At 44.9% G+C, this 18,566-nt stretch overlaps 1 protein-coding gene across 1 annotated transcript in view; it reads right to left on the reverse strand.

Moving 5' to 3' along the window:
- The window catches only part of LOC134614641 (probable E3 ubiquitin-protein ligase HERC6), a 66,197-nt gene that overhangs the window by 12,756 nt on the left and 34,875 nt on the right, over nt 1–18,566 (reverse strand). The window contains exons 16-19 of the mRNA XM_063458644.1: nt 8,959–9,129; nt 7,699–7,842; nt 4,850–5,016; nt 1,235–1,292 (exon numbers count right to left, since the gene is read on the reverse strand). Coding sequence (XP_063314714.1) covers nt 1,235–1,292; nt 4,850–5,016; nt 7,699–7,842; nt 8,959–9,129 — 540 coding nt within the window. The remainder of the gene's footprint in view (nt 1–1,234; nt 1,293–4,849; nt 5,017–7,698; nt 7,843–8,958; nt 9,130–18,566) is intronic.

Genomic DNA, 18,566 nt, shown 5'->3' on the forward strand with positions numbered 1-18,566 from the left:
TCTGTTGAGTGATTTTAAAAGTCTTGCTATCACGTTCTAATAAGATTTCCCTGGGTTTCAGGTCACTTCAATCTGGTGCAGTACCTCTCAGGCCAGCTAAGAACTCGGAACAGCACGGGATTTAGCTCAGAGTAGAGAACTTCAGGTTCTTATGGAGACAGAGGCTGGGGTTAGCTAACCCAGGTTCATTGTTAAACCATTTGAAGTGTTCTGCAGTGGTTATGGTGCTGAGAGTGTTCTTTTAATTGTACTTTGCAAACCTCGCAAAACATTTGTTAAATATAGGGATAAGTAAACATATTTTTAAAAATCATGTGAATGCAGTTCCGCTTTAACTACTTTAACTACATTCTGTCTCAACACCATTCCAGCCCGGCATGTTGTGGACTTTAAATCAATCCGTTATTAATGAGATGCCAATGGAATTAGTATGATCAAGTAACTGATTTATCCCTGGTACTTTTCCTGATAGAACATATAACAATATGGCCAAATTAATAGATCTCTTAACTCCAGTGCTGAGTAGCTCATCTATCAAATTAAAGGATCTATTTGTTTTTTGCGTAACTGATTCAATTAAGATTATCATTATAACTTTGCACAAGAAGCTCAATGGAACACTAACTGGTAAACATGCAGCTTAGGAAACGTGGATGAATGAAATAGGATCCTTTAATAAGATTAGACAAGTGATGTCATGGAAGATGTGGCATTACTAAGCACTGAAAATAACTCAATACCTATTTGTAAGCAGACAAAGCCATGTGCTGTTGCCTAGTACTGTATAACATTTATCATTCTAGTTTACTTTGTATAAATGTATTTGTTTGTTTTCCATCTCTCCTGTCACTATTCTAGAACTGATCACCTACTATTTGAGTTCAAATTATAAAATATTACACAATAATATTTACACAATCAGTTCTAAAATATTACACAATCATTAAATGGCAACACGGACCTTTGTAGTAGATTTATTGTTTTTATGTATCATAATGTACGTGTCAGATATAGTCTTTTTATAGGAGCACCTATTAGGCTAAACAAATTGCAAATGACAATGGTAAGGGCCACAACTCTTCATTCCGGCTTCCATTCCATTTAAACCGCTAATGCTTTGATTTAAAAAGATGCTCCAGGCGTGAATCCACCCACTTTTGCATGGTAAATATAGTTACGGTATTTGCTTTTAAACTCTTGTTTTGCCTTAATATACACACTTTTTGTTACTTACACAGAAATACAATGCAAGATTGTCCACTTTTTCAGCATCAACTATATGCTGCATGCTCCTGTAAAAAAATATTTTATTAGTCATTTAGTGTTTTAAATCAGTTATTCTACTATTCAGGAGAATTTATTTCAATAGACGTGGAACTGTAAAAACCAAATTCTTGTAAATCTGACAATCAGATATTTACACGTTATTTTATTTACCTTCCTCGCAATATTATTGGATGATTTCACTAATCCCAGAGTCTGACTTACTAAATCCGAGTAGTTTAGGTGAAAATAAGCGAAAAAATTATTTATCTGACATCTCTTGCATTTAAAAATCACAACAATTTACTTTCAAGCTGGCCTCTGGATTCTCAATCTACATTTGAGTTTACATGACTCTATACTTAAATTTGGAGAAAGCGAACTCGCCCAGGGGCGGACTGGCAACGTTTGGCACAGAGGGCCCGTGCAGCAAATCTGCTCTCCATTTAAATAAAACAAAAAACATTGGAAGGAAATAATATGTCTATCTATATATCATATTTTAATACTGTTTAAAATAAATATTAATTATAGGACTATTTAATCTGATGTACATAAACAAACCTCAATTAACCCCTTAAGGACACATGACATGTCTGACACGTCATGATTCCCTTTTATTCCAGAAGTTTGGTCCTTAAGGGGTTAAACCAAAAACAGAAGAAGCAATATGGAAGTCAAGTAAGCAAGTCAAAAAAACTAATTACAGAAAATATAAAAAATATTAACACTAGTGTTGGGGGGATCCCACATTTTTTTTAAAGGAACACTATTTCAGGAAATCGGCAAAGTTTACATTGCAGGATTAAGACATCCACTAGTGGCTGTCTACGAGACAACCACTAGAGGATGCCTTAACCTCAATGTAAACACTGCAGATTCTCTGAAATAGTGTTCCTTTAAAAAAAAAAGTGGATTTCCCTAACGCTAGTCTGTCAGACAGCCACTGGGGGAACTTGCATTCTCACAGAGATTAACTCTTTGAAACAACACTGGACGTCTTCACATTTTGCATGGGGACATGTATTCAAAATCTCCATAGAAAAGCGTTGATTCAATGCTTTGCTGTGGGGAATTTCCAATACATATGCAGCACTAACTGCGCATGTGCATTTGGTCCCCCATTGGTGTGACGTTGCTGGAGGAGGAGACTAATCCAGTGCCGAGGGACCTCAGCACTGGAAAGAGATAAATTAACCCCTTAAGGACACATGACGGAAATATTCCGTCATGATTCCTTTTTATTCCAGAATAGTGATGTGCCGAACTGTTCGCCGAATTGTTCGCGAACTGTCCGCCGGCGAACAATAGCGTGTTCGCGTTGGGCGAACATATGCGATTTCCGGTCCGCCCCCTATTTGTCATCATTGAGTAAACTTTGGCCCGGAACCTCACAGTCAGCAGACACATTCCAGCCAATCAGCAGCAGACCCTCCCTCCCAGAATGTGTCTGCTGACTGTGAGGTTCCGGGTCAAAGTTTACTCAATGATGATGAATAGGGGGCGGACCGGAAATCGCATATGTTCGCCCAACGCGAACACGCTATTGTTCGCCGGCGAACAGTTCGGGACATCACTATTCCAGAAGTTGTGTCCTTAAAATAAAAGGTTTTTCACCCTTTAATCACCGGGTGGGGGCCTGCAGAGGGACACTATATTGTTATGGATACAGATTGTATACCTAACACTATAGTGTTCCAATAAGTTTCATTAGTTATGGGGGTACAATGGAGAAAATAATATGCAGGAAGGAGAGAAGAAGAAGAGAAACCAGTCAAGTAATTTGCATACAAAGAAGATAATCATTTCATATATGCCTGTTAATCTCTAATAGTAGTATTATGTTAACTGAGGATGTCAAGTCAATCATTAGGAGCCAAGTCACAATATATCTGTCCTCATTCAACAATGTTCATGGACAATTTCTTCATGACCTCAATATCTTCTGCTTTACTAGGCCACTAGGTAGTGTTGCAAGCTGTTTTATCTGCTGGTATAGGATATGAGTATTCTGGTTGCCAGGCAACATAGCCAACAACATCTTATGCATAGGTTGATGGATGGATACAAAGTAGGGAAGGATAGTAGACGACCATAAGGTCCATTTTTGCCTTCTACTCCCAATAGAGGGACCTCTGAATATATGTGTCTACCTCAGTGTAGCAGCAATGTATTAGTTCAGGTACTATACTATTCTCTTTGTGATCAATTTATAATCCTTACTTTGTTTTTTTTTAGTCATAAGTAAGCCTTTATTTTCATCTTTGCCCAGTATTTTTTGCATACAAGAATGTGGCCAAGTATTGAGTTTCATGTGTTTAAAACATACAAAGTGGCATGAGGGATTTTGGTAAAAGCAACAGGTAGATCAGTGGGATTCCATATGGTTGTGGTGGTGAGGTGGGCCAGCTTGAAATTTGTATAAACAGAGTTCCAAAACATAAAAAGTCATGATATAAATTGTGTTTTTATGGACTAAAGTTGATGTTGATGTGATTGGACATTTGATGCTATAAATTAAAAATGAAGGCTTCATGAAGGTGGTTGTAAGCAGTCTATTCCCTCCCATTAGCATTTACAAAGCCTGATTATGACAACAGGATAAACCACACCAGCACACATGGGTGTAGGAACCAGGGGGTGCTAAAAATTAAGCTAGGAATGTGCATATATATATTTTTTTTAAAATAATTTTTAGAATAATGATACAGACATTTTATTTCTTACATTTGTGATGATTCTTTTACCCCCTCTATATTCAAGGGACACTATAGTCACCAGAACCACAATAGCTAAACATAGTAGTTCTGGTGTCTATAGCATGTATTTGCAGGCTTTTTAATGTAAGCACTGCCATTTCGTAAAAAGGCAGTAATTTACAATACTGTTGAGGAATACCTCTAGTGGACACTCAGATGGCCACTAGAGGTGCTTCCTAGTCGAGACATGAATGCCGCCCTATGAAGTATCTGCGCATGTGCAGCAAAGCTGCGCATGCGCACCAGGGAGCAATGACGCTTCTGAATAGAAGCGTTTTTTTGCTCCCTGCTTGCACCCTCCTATTTCGTCATTTTGACGAAATAGGGGGCGCGGCTTCAGGGGGATCCCGGCGTTGTATCCGGGTAAGTAAAACCCCTTCCCTGTAGTGATCCTTTAATGTTATTATTTTATCATTTATATAGTGCCAGCAAATTCCGTAGCGCTGTACAATGGGATAAACAACTCCTAGTTTACGGAATACGAATATACCCGGCGAGTAAAAATGCTATCCCCCCAGATTTTTGGGGGTTCCTACGCTCATGCCAGCACACTCTGTCTATCACTCTCTTTTAGGTTATATGATATTGATCATGTGAAAGTGAATTATTAAAGGAATATCAGGTTAGTTGAAGAGGGGTATGGATACTGGGCAGGGTCCCGTTTCTTGTCTCCTGAACAGTCTAACAAAAAATATAGGATGACACCCATGTGTTTAGAGCACCCCTTATATATCAATCTGTTTTCAAGGCCTTTAACTGAGACTATTGGGAATTACCCTTAAAATAAATAATGCCTCGTAAATAAATACATAAATAACTTTTATTACTTTCCAATGGTGGGATCCAGCTGCTTTAAATCATCCAGGGTTGTTTTTTTTTCTAATAGTTTCTTAAATAAAGCTTCAGGAAACGGAAGGTAAACAACAGCCTGGTTGGAAATTGCGAGCCCACACAATACACCAAAGTAGAAGTACTGTTTCTTCTCCAGACATGGCTAAAATATAAACACAAAAAAACAAAGAAATAGAATGTATATAAGTAACAATACTTTGGACTGATTGGCAGACCAAGGGCTGACTTGTGCGATTGACAATCGGCCTCTTTTAAAGAAGAGGACGCAAGAATAGAGCAATAAATAACATTGCAACATCTTGTTATTTAACTTTTTTAATATATATATGGTTTATGCCCAAAAATTCCTATTTAATGTATGAAGTCCTAGCATTCATTATGAAAAGAGTGATAAATTCATTGTTTTATGCTATTAATTACCATGAAGAACTTTTTTTTTTTTTTGTGGACTGATCTAGATGTATAATTTTGTGGGACATTAACAAAATAATACAACATGTTAGAATGTTCTTTTGCAGTCTGTGCATGTAGACCGATAAGTTATACTAAAATACTCAATAGAGATAATTTCAAACATACACAATATTAAACAATGGATACAAAAAATAAGGAAATGAGGCAGAAGCATCCCTGAATAGAAATCAAATCCCATCAAAACCAGTACCCCCAGTAGAGCACTATATAAAACCTTGCAAGAAAGACTGTATCTCAGACAAGGTACAACAAAAAAATAATAACGTTTCAATAATAATAAAATATGTTAGAAAACTAAACACCAAGTGTCTAAAATACACCAGACTGTTCAACCTATGGATATGGAAAAGTACTGAGAAATACAATTCCAGCTCAATTCCACACAAACTAGAAGAGTTGTAAATTGATACTTTGCAATTTAATCACTCAAAGTGGCAGAGTGGCTATTACAAAATATAGCAACATAGGTAGCAAAAGTATCAACTCATAATAATAAAAAAAATAGCTGAAATATACTCAGATTGGTCCAGATAGATAGAGTCATGGACATGAAAGAACCCTTGAATCTTCTATATATCCAATTTCTATGCAAAAATACTTCAAAATCCTATTGACTGATAAACTCACTCAGACTGAAATAGCCCTATAAATATCACACAAAGTGAGTAAATCAAAAGGACAGGAAGAGGTAGATAAATGAAAATTAAAGTAAGAAGTGGTATAGAGGGTTCTCACAACTCCATATAAAGTATATATATATCACATAAAACGGTTCGGCAGTGGGAGGTCCCAAAAATCGGCACTTAGACAAATTACAAGAGAGGCGCATGCGTGTAGGAATCTCGCCGTGCATGCGCGCAGCGCCCTTCAGCGCAACAGTATAACTGCGTCCTCAATTGATTCCACCAGGCGCCCCCTAGGGGTAAATTGTTGAACTGTATAACACTCTCTATTTCTCAAACACAAAACACACGTTTTAGATTCATTAAAGTGTACATGCTCCATTGACACTATAGAAATAGTGTAAATAATCAGTAATAGAGAGTAACCTGGGGAAGAAGTGGAGAAGGAAAGGAAGGGGACATACAATAACAAAGTAATAAACAGGCAGGTGAAATTAAAAAGTTTCGGCGTCAGGTCTACATAAGGAGATGGAGGTAAGGGGATCTTCCTTGCTTACTCGTGCCCTTGAGAAAGGTGATTATTATCGCCGAAACGCGCGTCGGGCTGTGGGTGTTTCTTCACGCTTTACAGACGGTCTCTAGCTAGCCTGTTAGAACCTAACACGCTACACCTATGCAGGGATTCTATTTTGCCGGCTGAGTCTCTGTTTTATGTGATATATATATACTTTATATGGAGTTGTGAGAACCCTCTATACCACTTCTTACTTTAATTTTCATTCATCTACCTCTTCCTGTCCTTTCGATTTACTCACTTTGTGTGATATTTATAGGGCTATTTCAGTCTGAGTGAGTTTATCAGTCAATAGGATTTTGAAGTATTTTTGCATAGAAATTGGATATATAGAAGATTCAAGGGTTCTTTCATGTCCATGACTCTATCTATCTGGACCAATCTGAGTATATTTCAGCTATTTTTTTATTATTATGAGTTGATACTTTTGCTACCTATGTTGCTATATTTTGTAATAGCCACTCTGCCACTTTGAGTGATTTACTTGCAAAGTATCAATTTACAACACTTCTAGTTTGTGTGGAATTGAGCTGGAATTGTATTTCTCAGTACTTTTCCATATCCATAGGTTGAACATTATTAAAACTTTATTATTATTTCTTTTGTACCTTGTCTGAGATACAGTCTTTCTTGCAAGGTTTTATATAGTGCTCTACTGGGGGTACTGGTTTTGATGGGATTTGCTTTCTGTTCAGGGATGCTTCTCCCTCATTTCCTTATTTTTTGTATCTTTTGTATGGTTTAGGGTTCAGCCCTTTTAGTACCCCTGTAACCCTCTGTACTTTCTGCCGGATTGTTTTCTGGCTGAGAGTACTGTGCTTATATTCAATATTAAACAATGTTTAAACTATTAATATTTGTCACTAGTTCATAGTCTGATGATTCTATAATTGTTTTTTCTATGTATATCCTATAACTTTACGGATGCCTCGTTCTTGCATATTTGGATTTATGTCTACATTACTTCCCAAATAAAATGGTTCATATCAATGTAGGATCTAAATTCTAGATTGTAGGATCTAGAATCAAACCAGCAAACATCTAGAATAAAAAAAGATACTCTATATGGAGCAGTTTTCTCATCAATCTGTTCCAATGAATCTGTCTTCCCACCAACCTTTACTTGAGATGGCTATTGGGAAAAGAAACATACCTTGCTTGGAAACCACATTACTGAAGACTTCTCATGATAGCTGAACATTCCATAATCTGGATTAACCATATGATCAAAATTGTATAGGAAGAATTCTCTGAGAACTACAGGAGGATTAGTTGAAGTCTCTTTGTGGAATTCAACCTAAACAGAAATATAAACATAATATTGATATAGCTGTGCTTTGTTAAAAGAATGCTGCCAATATTATTTACTGACAATATATTATAAAATTACTAGAACAACAACAACAACAATATATATATATATATATATATATATATATATATATATATGAACTGTTTGCTTCCAAAATGAAAAAAAATATTCTTAAATTATAAGTGGGGCTTATTCACCTAAACAGGTCTGCTTGTTATATAATTATATATTTTTTCAAATATATTATTATGTATTAATTATCTATTACCGGTATTTATTTTTATTTATTTATTTTTTTAAATTGATTTTTATTGTAGCATCTTCACAAGTGGAACAGGTAAGTGTATATTTTTTTTTTAATTCTTTATTTTTTGCGTGCATGAAAATATAACAAGTGGGCTCGTCATGCCCCAACAGCTTTGACAAGCATACAAACAAACATTTGACATTTGGTTGGCATGTAGAATATTTTGCACAATTTTTATAGGTTATTAGTCGATTAAACTATACTGCATAAGTTTGCATAGTATGGTAGGTTAAGTTAGGTAGGTTAAGGTCTGCCTAGTATCGAAGGACTGAAATTGAAAGTCCTATAGGGGTTTCAAACTGATTTACAGAGTTTGGACATTTGAAGAGATGTCCTGAAAATCAAGTAAACTTCTTTGCAGCCATTACCAGTTTCAGAGCTTCCATGAGTTTTCTCAACTTGAGTACCAACGAGGTAATCCGCTAAAGTGATAATTCAAAGTGAAATTTAAATTAAAGGTCAAAATAGCCAGAGTGGAAAAAGATCTCTAAGTCAGCTATGATTTCAGTTTGGCTACTCTGGCCTTCAATTTGCAATTCACTTTAAATTCTCACTTTATTGAATAACCCTCTCAGTCTTCAAGTTGAGAAAACTCAAGGAAGCTCTGAACGTGTTAATGGCCAGTGAGCAGGCTATGCAATCCTCATCTCAAACAGAGCTATTGTTCCATTCCCTAAATAGCTAGCTAAGTTATTGGCCCTCTATTAAGCTAACCTTGTGAACTTGCCCTACAAACGCATTAAACATAAACATAATATAAATAAAGAATAAATTTAGGCATATTAGTACTGTACCAATAAGTCCTTTTGAAAGTCACAGTCCTCGGCAATACTCAGTTTATGAATGGTATCTTGTATCAGGTGACTGCGTCTGACTTTGAGATGGAAAAGTGGTATTTTGGGAAGTTCACTGCTTCCCTGCATTCTGTTTATCTGAATTTGCTCCTGGGCTTCTATCTTTGTATTCTGTAGGTGAAAGAGAAAGAGTATGGTAAATTAAGGTAAACCTTCCAACATTTCAAATGGACAAAATGGAATACTTTGTGTAGTAAATGTGACCTTACCAATAATTTTCTCTAAATATGAAAAGAGGACCGAAATATACATGGAAAATATTTAATTGTTTAATACAATAGAATATGTAAATAGATAAATAATAATAGAGCAGTTTGACGCAGCTCCCCATTTCCATTACTCCCTATAGAGAGCCTGAAACACCTGCTTAGGAGGTTCTGTTATCTCTCCTGAGCAGCAGCTGATGGCTCTTAGCCAATGAGCTAAGCCCTACACTGCCAATGTTAGCTCAGGCAGAAAGCTTCCATAGGAAAGCTTTCATAGGAAATAGTGGAGACCGCATGCTGCATCTGGAGGACATAGGTAAGACGTCAAATGGTTCTAAAATGGTTGTACTATATTCAAGGGTTACAAGATCACAAGGGCACTCCTGGCACCATAACCAGTAGAGCTCAGTGTAGTGAGTATGGTGTTTGGACTGTTCATTTAATTATGTGTGGCTCTATCACCTCCATATATAATTAGCCTGTATGGATTCCTTCTGTTTCTCCTGTATACAGTGTGTGTTTGCCAACTCACTATCCTGAAAACACATCTAGAAAGCCAGTCTACTCAGTCATTAATGGTGACTGTTATCTAGTCTCAGCTCTTCAAATAATTAAATATATACATAGACATACACATATATAAATATGGGGGAGTGGCTTCAACAGATTCCAGGTGGAACATCTAAAAGTGCAAGAACAGCCAAGATACTGCACAGAACCCTCAAACTCCCAGGCATCTGGCAGAGGACCCGAGAATAAGGAATACATGTACCATCCATAGTGGCATACCACTGGCAAGTGATTTTTTTTTTTAATCCCAATTTCATATAAACGTGATCAGGCAAACTATACCCTTTCCATTCAGATGAAGACTGGTAATTCAAAGTCTCTCTATTTCATGCGACATTCTACTTCTGGTCAACTTCAGAGAACAGAAAGTATGTTATTACAGATATCGTACATTAATATATAACATTTCTGTACTGTACAGTACTTTGCCGTGTTTCTTGTACTACCATAATTCACCCTGCTAATCCTAATTTTATTAAAGACACGGAGGCTCATATTATGCATAACTCTTTCTTTATTTCCTCAGCAGCAAAGATAGAGGAATATAAATATTGTCAAAATGAAAGAAAAAACTGTATAGGCATAACGGGTAGCCGATCACATGGTAGAGGAAGTAGCTATATAAGTCCTGTGTCTCCAGGGGCGGACTGACCGGTCGGGCACTTCGGACATGGTCCGAGGGCCCGGCCGGGAGGGGGGCCCGCCATCAGGGGGCCCGGCCGCCCCTTTAAATGCTGCAGCCGCCTGAGCGCTCTCTTAAGAGCGCTCAGGCGGCTGCAGCTTCTCACCTCCCCTCCCCGTAGCGTGGCCGAGAGGCTCTGCGTCCGCGGTGCCGACCGGATTGATAGGAAGGTGCACACACACTGAGTGTGCACCTTCCTGTCAGTCCGGCCGGGTACAGGAAACAGAAACTCCTGTTCCGCGCGGAACAGGAGTTTCTGTTTCCTGTACCCGGCCGGACTGACAGGAAGGTGCACACTCAGTGTGTGTGCACCTTCCTATCAATCCGGTCGGCACCGCGGACGCAGAGCCTCTCGGCCACGCTACGAGGGGGTAAAAAGAGAGAGAGAGGGAGGGAGGGGGGGGGGTTAAAAGAGCGAGGGAGGGGGGGGGTTAAAAGAGCGAGGGAGGGGTGGTTAAAAGAGCGAGGGAGGGGGGGTGGTTAAAAGAGAGAGGGAGTGGGGTTAAAAGAGAGAGGGAGGGGGGTTAAAAGAGAGAGGCAGGGGGGGTTAAAAGAGAGAGGGAGGGGGGTTTAAAAGAGGGAGGGGGGTTAAAAGAGAGAGGGAGGGGGGTTAAAAGAGAGAGGGAGGGGAGGTTAAAAGAGAGAGGGGAGGTTAAAAGAGAGAGGGGGGGGGTAAAAAGAGAGAGGGAGGGGGGTAAAAAGAGAGAGGGAGGGGGGTAAAAAGAGAGAGGGGAGGGGTAAAAAGAGAGAGGGAGGGGGTAAGAAGAGAGAGGGAGGGGGTAAGAAGAGAGGGGGTAAGAAGAGGGAGGGGTAAGAAGAGAGAGAGGGGGTAAAAAGGGAGGGGGGAGTAAGAAGAGGGGGAGGGGGAGTAAAAGAGGAAGGGGGGAGTAAGAAGAGGGGGAGGGGAGAGTAAGAAGAGGGGGGAGGGGGTAAGAAGAGGGGAGATTAAGAAGAGAGGGGGGGAGTAAAGGGGGTAAGAAGAGGGGAGGGGGGAGTAAAAAGAGGAAGGGGGAGTAAGAAGAGCGGGGGGGGTAAGAAGAGGGGGGAGGGGGTAAGAAGAGGGAGGAGTAAGAAGAGGGAGGAGTAAGAAGAGGGAGGAGTAAGAAGAGGTGGGAGTAAGGAGAGGGGGAGGGGGGAGTAAGAAGAGGGGAGAGTAAGAATGGGGGTAAGAAGAGAGTGGGAGTAAGAAGGGGGTAAGAAGAGGGGGAGGGGGGGTAAGAAGAGGGGGAGGGGGGAGTAAGAGGAGGGCAATTGCCCCCTCCCCTGTCCGCAGGCACCGTGCGGGCAGCCGGCAGGGGAGGGAGGAAGAGAGGACCCGGGAGCTCAGCCTGCAGCTCCTCTGGGTCCTTCTTGCGCGAGCACAGATCGTTGCCGCGGTTACCACGGCAACGTTACGGCTCTTGCAAGAGTAAACTCTAGCCCTGGAGCTACGGGCTAGAGTTCACTCTCAACACTGTGACCACCAGGTATTCCTGGTGGTCGCAGGGGTGAGAGTGAACTTTAGCCCCATAAACACACTGCCCCCACACCATACACATTCACACACTGCCCCCCATACACACACACTGCCCCCACACACACCATACACATTTACACACATTGCCTCACACACACACACACATACACTGCCCACCCATACACACACAGCCCCCCATACTAACATTGCCACACACATACACAGCCCCCTCGTACACACATTGCCCCACACACCCTACACATTCACACACTTCACCCCCTCACACACACTGAACCTTTCACACAGACTGCACCCCTTACACATTGCACCACTGCTCCTATACCCTACTACAGCCTCATATCCCAGCAGACCCCAGGTAAGTTGTCAAACTGTTCTTAAACGGTTTGACTACTTACTCTGGGAGGGGGGCCCGGCCCTCCTGGCACCATAACGACTACACAGAGTAGTAGTGGTTATTGTGCATGGATTATTTCTTTAAATAATCTACGAGTGCCCCAGTAGCCAGCAAGCCAGCCAACCCACAGGCCAGCCAGCCCACAGGCTGGCCAGTAGACAGCCAGCCAGCCTACAGGCCACCAGTTAGGCTTAAAGCCAGCAACCCCACAGCCTGCCAACCGCAGCCAGCAAGCCACAGCCTGCCAGCAAGCCACAGCCTGCCAGCCGCAGCCAGCAAGCCCACAGCCTGACAGCCGCAGCCAGCAAGCCCACAGCCTGCCGGCAGTAGCCAGTAAGCCCACAGCCTGCCAGCAAGCCCACAGCCTGCCAGCCGCAGCCAGTAAGCCCACAGCCTTCCAGCAAGCCCACAGCCTGCCAGCCGCAGCCAGCAAGCCCACAGCCTGCCGGCAGTAGCCAGCAAGCCCACAGCCTGCCAGCAAGCCCACAGCCTGCCAGCCGCAGCCAGTAAGCCCACAGCCTTCCAGCAAGCCCACAGACTGCCAGCCAGCAACAGTAATTAAGGTAAGAGGAGCCAACTTGGCCTAGGTATCAGCTATGTTGTGTTGCTATATTGTGAATAGGAACCAGAGTGTTGGAGAGACCCCCCTCCAGGCCCCATTAGACTCCATTGTAGTCTCTAATGGGACCTGGAGGAAATTCTTTCTAACACACTCTCTAAAGGACACTGAGATAGCCTCTGCTAGAATGCTCCCCCCCTCCATGGCCCATTAGCCCTCAATTGTAGTCTCTACTGGGGCCTGGAGGCGACTGTTTCCATCAGGGACACTGAGATGGCCTCTGTTAGAAAGACCCCCTTCCAAGCCTGTTAGACTCCATTGTAGTCTCTAATAGGGCCTGGAGGGGATTCTTTCTAACACACTCTCTAAAGGACACTGAGATAGCCTCTGCTAGAAAGACCCCCCTCCATGGCCCATTAGCCCTCAATTGTAGTCTCTACTGGGGCCTTGAAGGGATTATTGCACTTTTGTTCCTTGTGTCTAAAGATTGTGTAGGGTGTGGCTGGAGGCGGTGCATGGAGGCGGGACATGGGTGGCGCTTGCTGCGGAGTATGGGTGGGGCCTGTAAGGGGGCCCTTGATTTATTTTGCCCGGGGGCCCTGAGGGTTCTCAGTCCGCCCCTGTGTGTCTCCCACAATCCCCCTCTTTCTTTGCTGCTTCCTCAGACAGATAAGTGTTGCTTGTTTGCTCTTGATTCAGATTTTTCAGTTTGGTGTTTTAAATGTATTTATATTCATCTTGTATTTATTTATTCTGTTTGCCTTATTGTGCACTCTATTCTGTCTTGACCTGTACCGTCAGTGCCTCGGACTCCTTGGGGGTTCTACCCTTCTAGCCGGAGGTTTTCCACCCTTCCCCTCCCTCCCCTTTCTCCCGCTTTCCCGCGCGGGACCCGGCTCTGCCTCGCTGCCGCGACCGTCTCCTGCCCTCGGCCGCGGCTGAGTGCTCTCCTCTCCCTTCTCACCGGCTGCCCGCGCGGCTCAGGTGCACGCGCCCCTTCCCCCGCCGGGCACCCGGTCACGAGCGCCTCCCTCACGTGCGGCGGCCATTTTGGGCAGACTCCGTTCTGCTTGCAGTACTGCCGTGCGGTCGGTCGCCTCGTTTTGTCCTCTGGGTCCCCTGGCACTCTGACGGTCTGGTCCTTCTTTGTTTTCTCCCTGCTATTTCTGTGGGTTACTCAACCCTTTTCCCATAGTATAATTTGTCAGTTCTTCTTCTTAACTTAAGCTCACTGTGGTTTTGCTAAAATGCAGGATAAAGAGGATGGCCCTGTAGGCCCCCCTGGGGACTTTCACTCAGATAATCCTGAGGGTAATATGGCCTCTCAAGAGTTTCAGGCCATGCTAGAGGCCACTATGGCTTCTTCAATCCAGAAGGCTATTGCCTCAGCCATGGGGGCTGTTTCCTCCTCATTCTCACAGTCCCTGCATTCTGTGGTTTTACCTAATATGGTCCCTACTACCCCCCTAGGTGTGGGTTCCCCTTCCCCTGCCCAGACTGTGCCTGGTGCCCGTAAGGCAAGGGCTAAGTCCAAGAATGTCGGCTCCCACTCCTCTATGCAGGTGCTTCCTGCCATGACTGACACGCTGGAGGCGGTCACGGATAGCGCGCACCCCACGCGCAAAAGAGCCCCTGGCCGGGCTAAAAAGGCTAGATTATGGAAACGGGCTAGAGCCCTTGATGATGGGTCGGATACCGACCGGAGTGTGGAGGATGAATCCGACCTTATGGAGTACGACTCCTTTGACGATAATGACTCTGGCGAGGATTTGCCCCCTACGGGCGTCACCCCCTCGGGGTCCTCCGCCATGGACCGGGGCCAGTTGTTAGGCCCCTCTGGGGACGCCAAGGCGATCCTTGACCCACAGGGTAACCCCCTGTTCGACCCTGACGATTTGCGCCACCCCCGGTCCGCTGAATGGGTCCCCCCGGATCATATTGCCCAATATGTGGCTAAACGCATCCGCACGCCCCTTTCTAGGGAAGGCCGCAACAAGCTGCGCGCCGAATGCCCACGACCCTCCCTCCCGGGCTCTGCATGCAAGACCCCTGACATTGATCCGCAGATTGCCCAGTTTTTGAATAAGTCGGGGTGGAAATCTAAGAAGGGCCTTGACCACTCTCTAAAGGGTTGCCAGGACAAGATCCTGGATACGCTGGGACCCCTGTCAAAGCTCTATGAGCTCCTCGACTCTGCTAGAGCGGGAGACTCTGTTGTTGATGTGGATGTGGCCATAGGTTGGGTCCAACGGGCGATATGCCTACTGGGGAACGCCAATACGGCGATGTCCACTGAGAGGCGTAAAGCGATACTCTTGAAGATTGACCCTAAACTGGCCACTATGACTGTGGCGGAGCCTGATCCGACCGATGAGGGTTTGCTGTTTGGCACCTCTTTTGTTAAAGACATGGGGTCTTTTGTCAAGACCTTCACTGCCATTGACAAGGCACAGGCGAATATGAAGCGCGTGTTCGCGCCTAAGGTTTTCGGAGGGGCCGGGCGTAGCAGGAACCGTCCACCCGGCCGTGGTTTCCGAGGCGCATTCCGCGCAACCAGAGGTTCCTTTTTTCCCTCCCGGGGATTTCAGGACCAGAGAACCCCTCCCTTCTTCCCGGCCAGAGGTCGGGCTTGGGGCTCCAGGTATTCCCGCGGTGGTAACCCCGGCAGACGTCCTTATGGTAAGTACCCTTTCTTCCCCTGTCATTCAAGTAGCGGGGAGGTTGGCCCTATTTTACCGAGAGTGGGAAAATATCACCTCGGATGCTTGGGTTCTGCAGTGCGTAAGGGGGTATCGCCTAGAATTTGTTTCCATGCCTGTCCAGTTTTATTCCCCCAGAGAACTATCTCTTCCACCAGATCAGGACGAGATGATCTCCGCAGAGGTCACAGAAATGTTGTCCAAGGGCGCTATAGAGGAACTGCCGTTCGCCGCCAAGGGCTTTACGAGCAATCTGTTCCTGGTGCCCAAGAAAGGGGGCGGAGTTCGCCCTGTGATAAATCTTCGTCCCCTCAACGCCTTCCTGCGTTACCAACACTTCCAGATGGAAGGTATACACTGCCTCAGAGACATTCTACGCCAGTCGGACTGGCTGGCCAAGCTGGACCTGAAGGACGCTTACTTCACGGTCCCTATTGCCCCGGAGTTCAGAGACTATCTCCACTTCACATGGCATGGGCGTCGCTGGCGCTTCACCTGCCTGCCTTTCGGTCTCTCCTCGGCTCCTTGGTGTTTCACCAAGCTCTTGAAGCCGGTAGTGGCGTTCCTTCGAACCCGCGGGGTTCGTCTCATTATCTACCTGGACGACATTCTGATTTTGTCCCAATCAAAGGAGGATCTCCTCCTTCACCTGGAGTGGACTACCGACCTGTTACAGAGGTTAGGCTTTCTGATCAACTGGGACAAGTCGGTCCTGGATCCCGCCCAGTCCATAGAATTTCTAGGCTTCAAAGTGGACTCCGTCCGACAGTTTCCCCAAGGTGAAAGCCATCCAGAAGGAAATTCGCAGGTCTCTTCGCGTCCCAGATTTGTCCGTCAGGCAACTGGCGAGGATAATTGGCCTTCTCACGGCCTCTATTCAAGCGATCTTCCCAGGTCCACTACATTACCGAGCCCTCCAGCGGCTCAAAGGGGCACACCTTCGGTCAGGTCACTCCTACGAATCTCGGATACGCCTGGATGCGGAGTCCAGAGACGAATTGGTGTGGTGGCTGGCACACATGGAGGCATGGAACGGGAGGGCCATTTTCGGCTCCATCCCGGACGTAGTGATCGAGTCCGATGCCAGCTTACACGGCTGGGGTGCTCGTTGTGGAGACGTTTCCACAGGAGGCAGATGGTCAGACATGGAGAAGTCGTTGCACATCAACTGCTTGGAGCTCCTGGCAGGGGCGTTCGCGATCCGCAGCCTTACCCCAGGGCGGGCGAATTGTTGCGTTCTCCTCAAGATGGACAACGTGTCGGCGGTCCGTTACATAAATCACCTGGGAGGTACGAAGTCCAAAATGTTAGCGATGCTTGCAAAAGATTTCTGGCAGTTCTGCCTATACAACAACGTCTCGGTGACAGCGGAACACATTCCGGGTCTGGACAATTCGGGAGCGGATTGGAATTCCAGACACTTAAGAGACTCTGGCGATTGGCGTTTGCACGCTTCGGTGTTCCAGGGCCTGGAAATGTTGTGGGGGAAATTCCAGATGGATCTGTTCGCATCACGGCTGAACACACAACTGCCGAAGTTCTACAGTTGGAGGCCGGACCCGGCAGCGGTGGCGACGGATGCCTTCCTCCAAGACTGGCCACAGGGTCACCTGTACGCTTTTCCCCCGTTCAACATGATCGCACGCACGATCTCGAAACTGGTTCGCCACGACTGTCGTGTGGCGCTGGTCACTCCTCTCTGGAGATCTCGGCCATGGTTCCCTCGCTTGATGGAGTTGTCCATAGATTTCCCTCGGTTGATCCCAATCTTCCAGGACCTCCTTCTGGATCCGGATGGGAACTCGCACGACCTGGTGTTGCAACACCAGCTGCCCTTGATAGCATGGTTCCTTTCAGGGGACCTTGGGTTGTCTCAGACGTTCCGCAGACAACTCTCCTACTCCTCGATAACGCCTGGGCCCCAGGCACACGAACAGCTTATCGAGCTTCATGGAGATCGTGGTCTGGTTGGTGCATGGAACGGGCAGTGGATCCCGTATCTGCCCCTCTACATTTGATCCTGGAGTTCCTCACGTTCCTGTTTGATTCGGGTAAGGCTTACCGCACGATCAACCTATCCCGCTCGGCTATTTCGGCCGGACACAAGGGTTTGGATGGTTCCCCTATCGGCAGACATCCTTTTGTGTGTCGCCTTCTCAAAGGTATTCGACCCGCCCGTCCTCCTCGGCCTCGTTTCTCTGCCTTTTGGGACGTCAACGTGATGTTGCAGTTCCTCTCATCATGGTACCCTAACCAGGAATTTACTTTAAAACGATTGTCATCCAAACTGGTGATGTTACTCTGTTTGGTCTCTTGCAAGAGGGTCTCTGATGTCAGGGCCCTGGATTGGGACGCCGTTGCATTCACCCCGGAAGGCGTTACTTTTGACATATCCAGGAGGACGAAATCTGCATCCAAGTCCTTTACATACCCTAGGTTTTCTGGTTGTCCGGCACTTTGCCCAGTGGATTGCGTCAAAGTTTATCTGGATGCTACACGTTCCCTCCGCTCCGCTGATCTACATGATTTGTTCTTATCTTTTAAGTCACCTCACCGGCCAGTTTCGACACCTACTCTAGCACGTTGGGTGCGTTGGTTACTATCTTCTGCAGGTATAGACACCTCTGTTTTTACTCCTCATTCTGTACGGGGCGCGATGGCTTCAAAAGCCTCCTCAGTCGGATGTCGTCTGGAGGATATTATGCGGGCGGCTGATTGGTCCAGAGAATCGACCTTTAGGGACTTCTATTTCAGACCTATTGAACACATCGCATCTCGAGTGGTTGCACAGCTTTGAACTTGCATAATATGAGCCTCCGTGTCTTTAATAAAATTCCCAGATTTTACTAGTAACATGACGTAAAGTCATGATTTTATTAAAGACACGGAGGCGAGTATTATTCCCTCCCACCCTCCCGGTGTGGTTTTGGGATACGAGATGCTTGAGACTCTACGGGTTTT

The sequence above is a fragment of the Pelobates fuscus genome, chromosome 6 (genome assembly GCF_036172605.1).
Source record: "Pelobates fuscus isolate aPelFus1 chromosome 6, aPelFus1.pri, whole genome shotgun sequence".
NCBI lineage: Eukaryota > Metazoa > Chordata > Amphibia > Anura > Pelobatidae > Pelobates > Pelobates fuscus.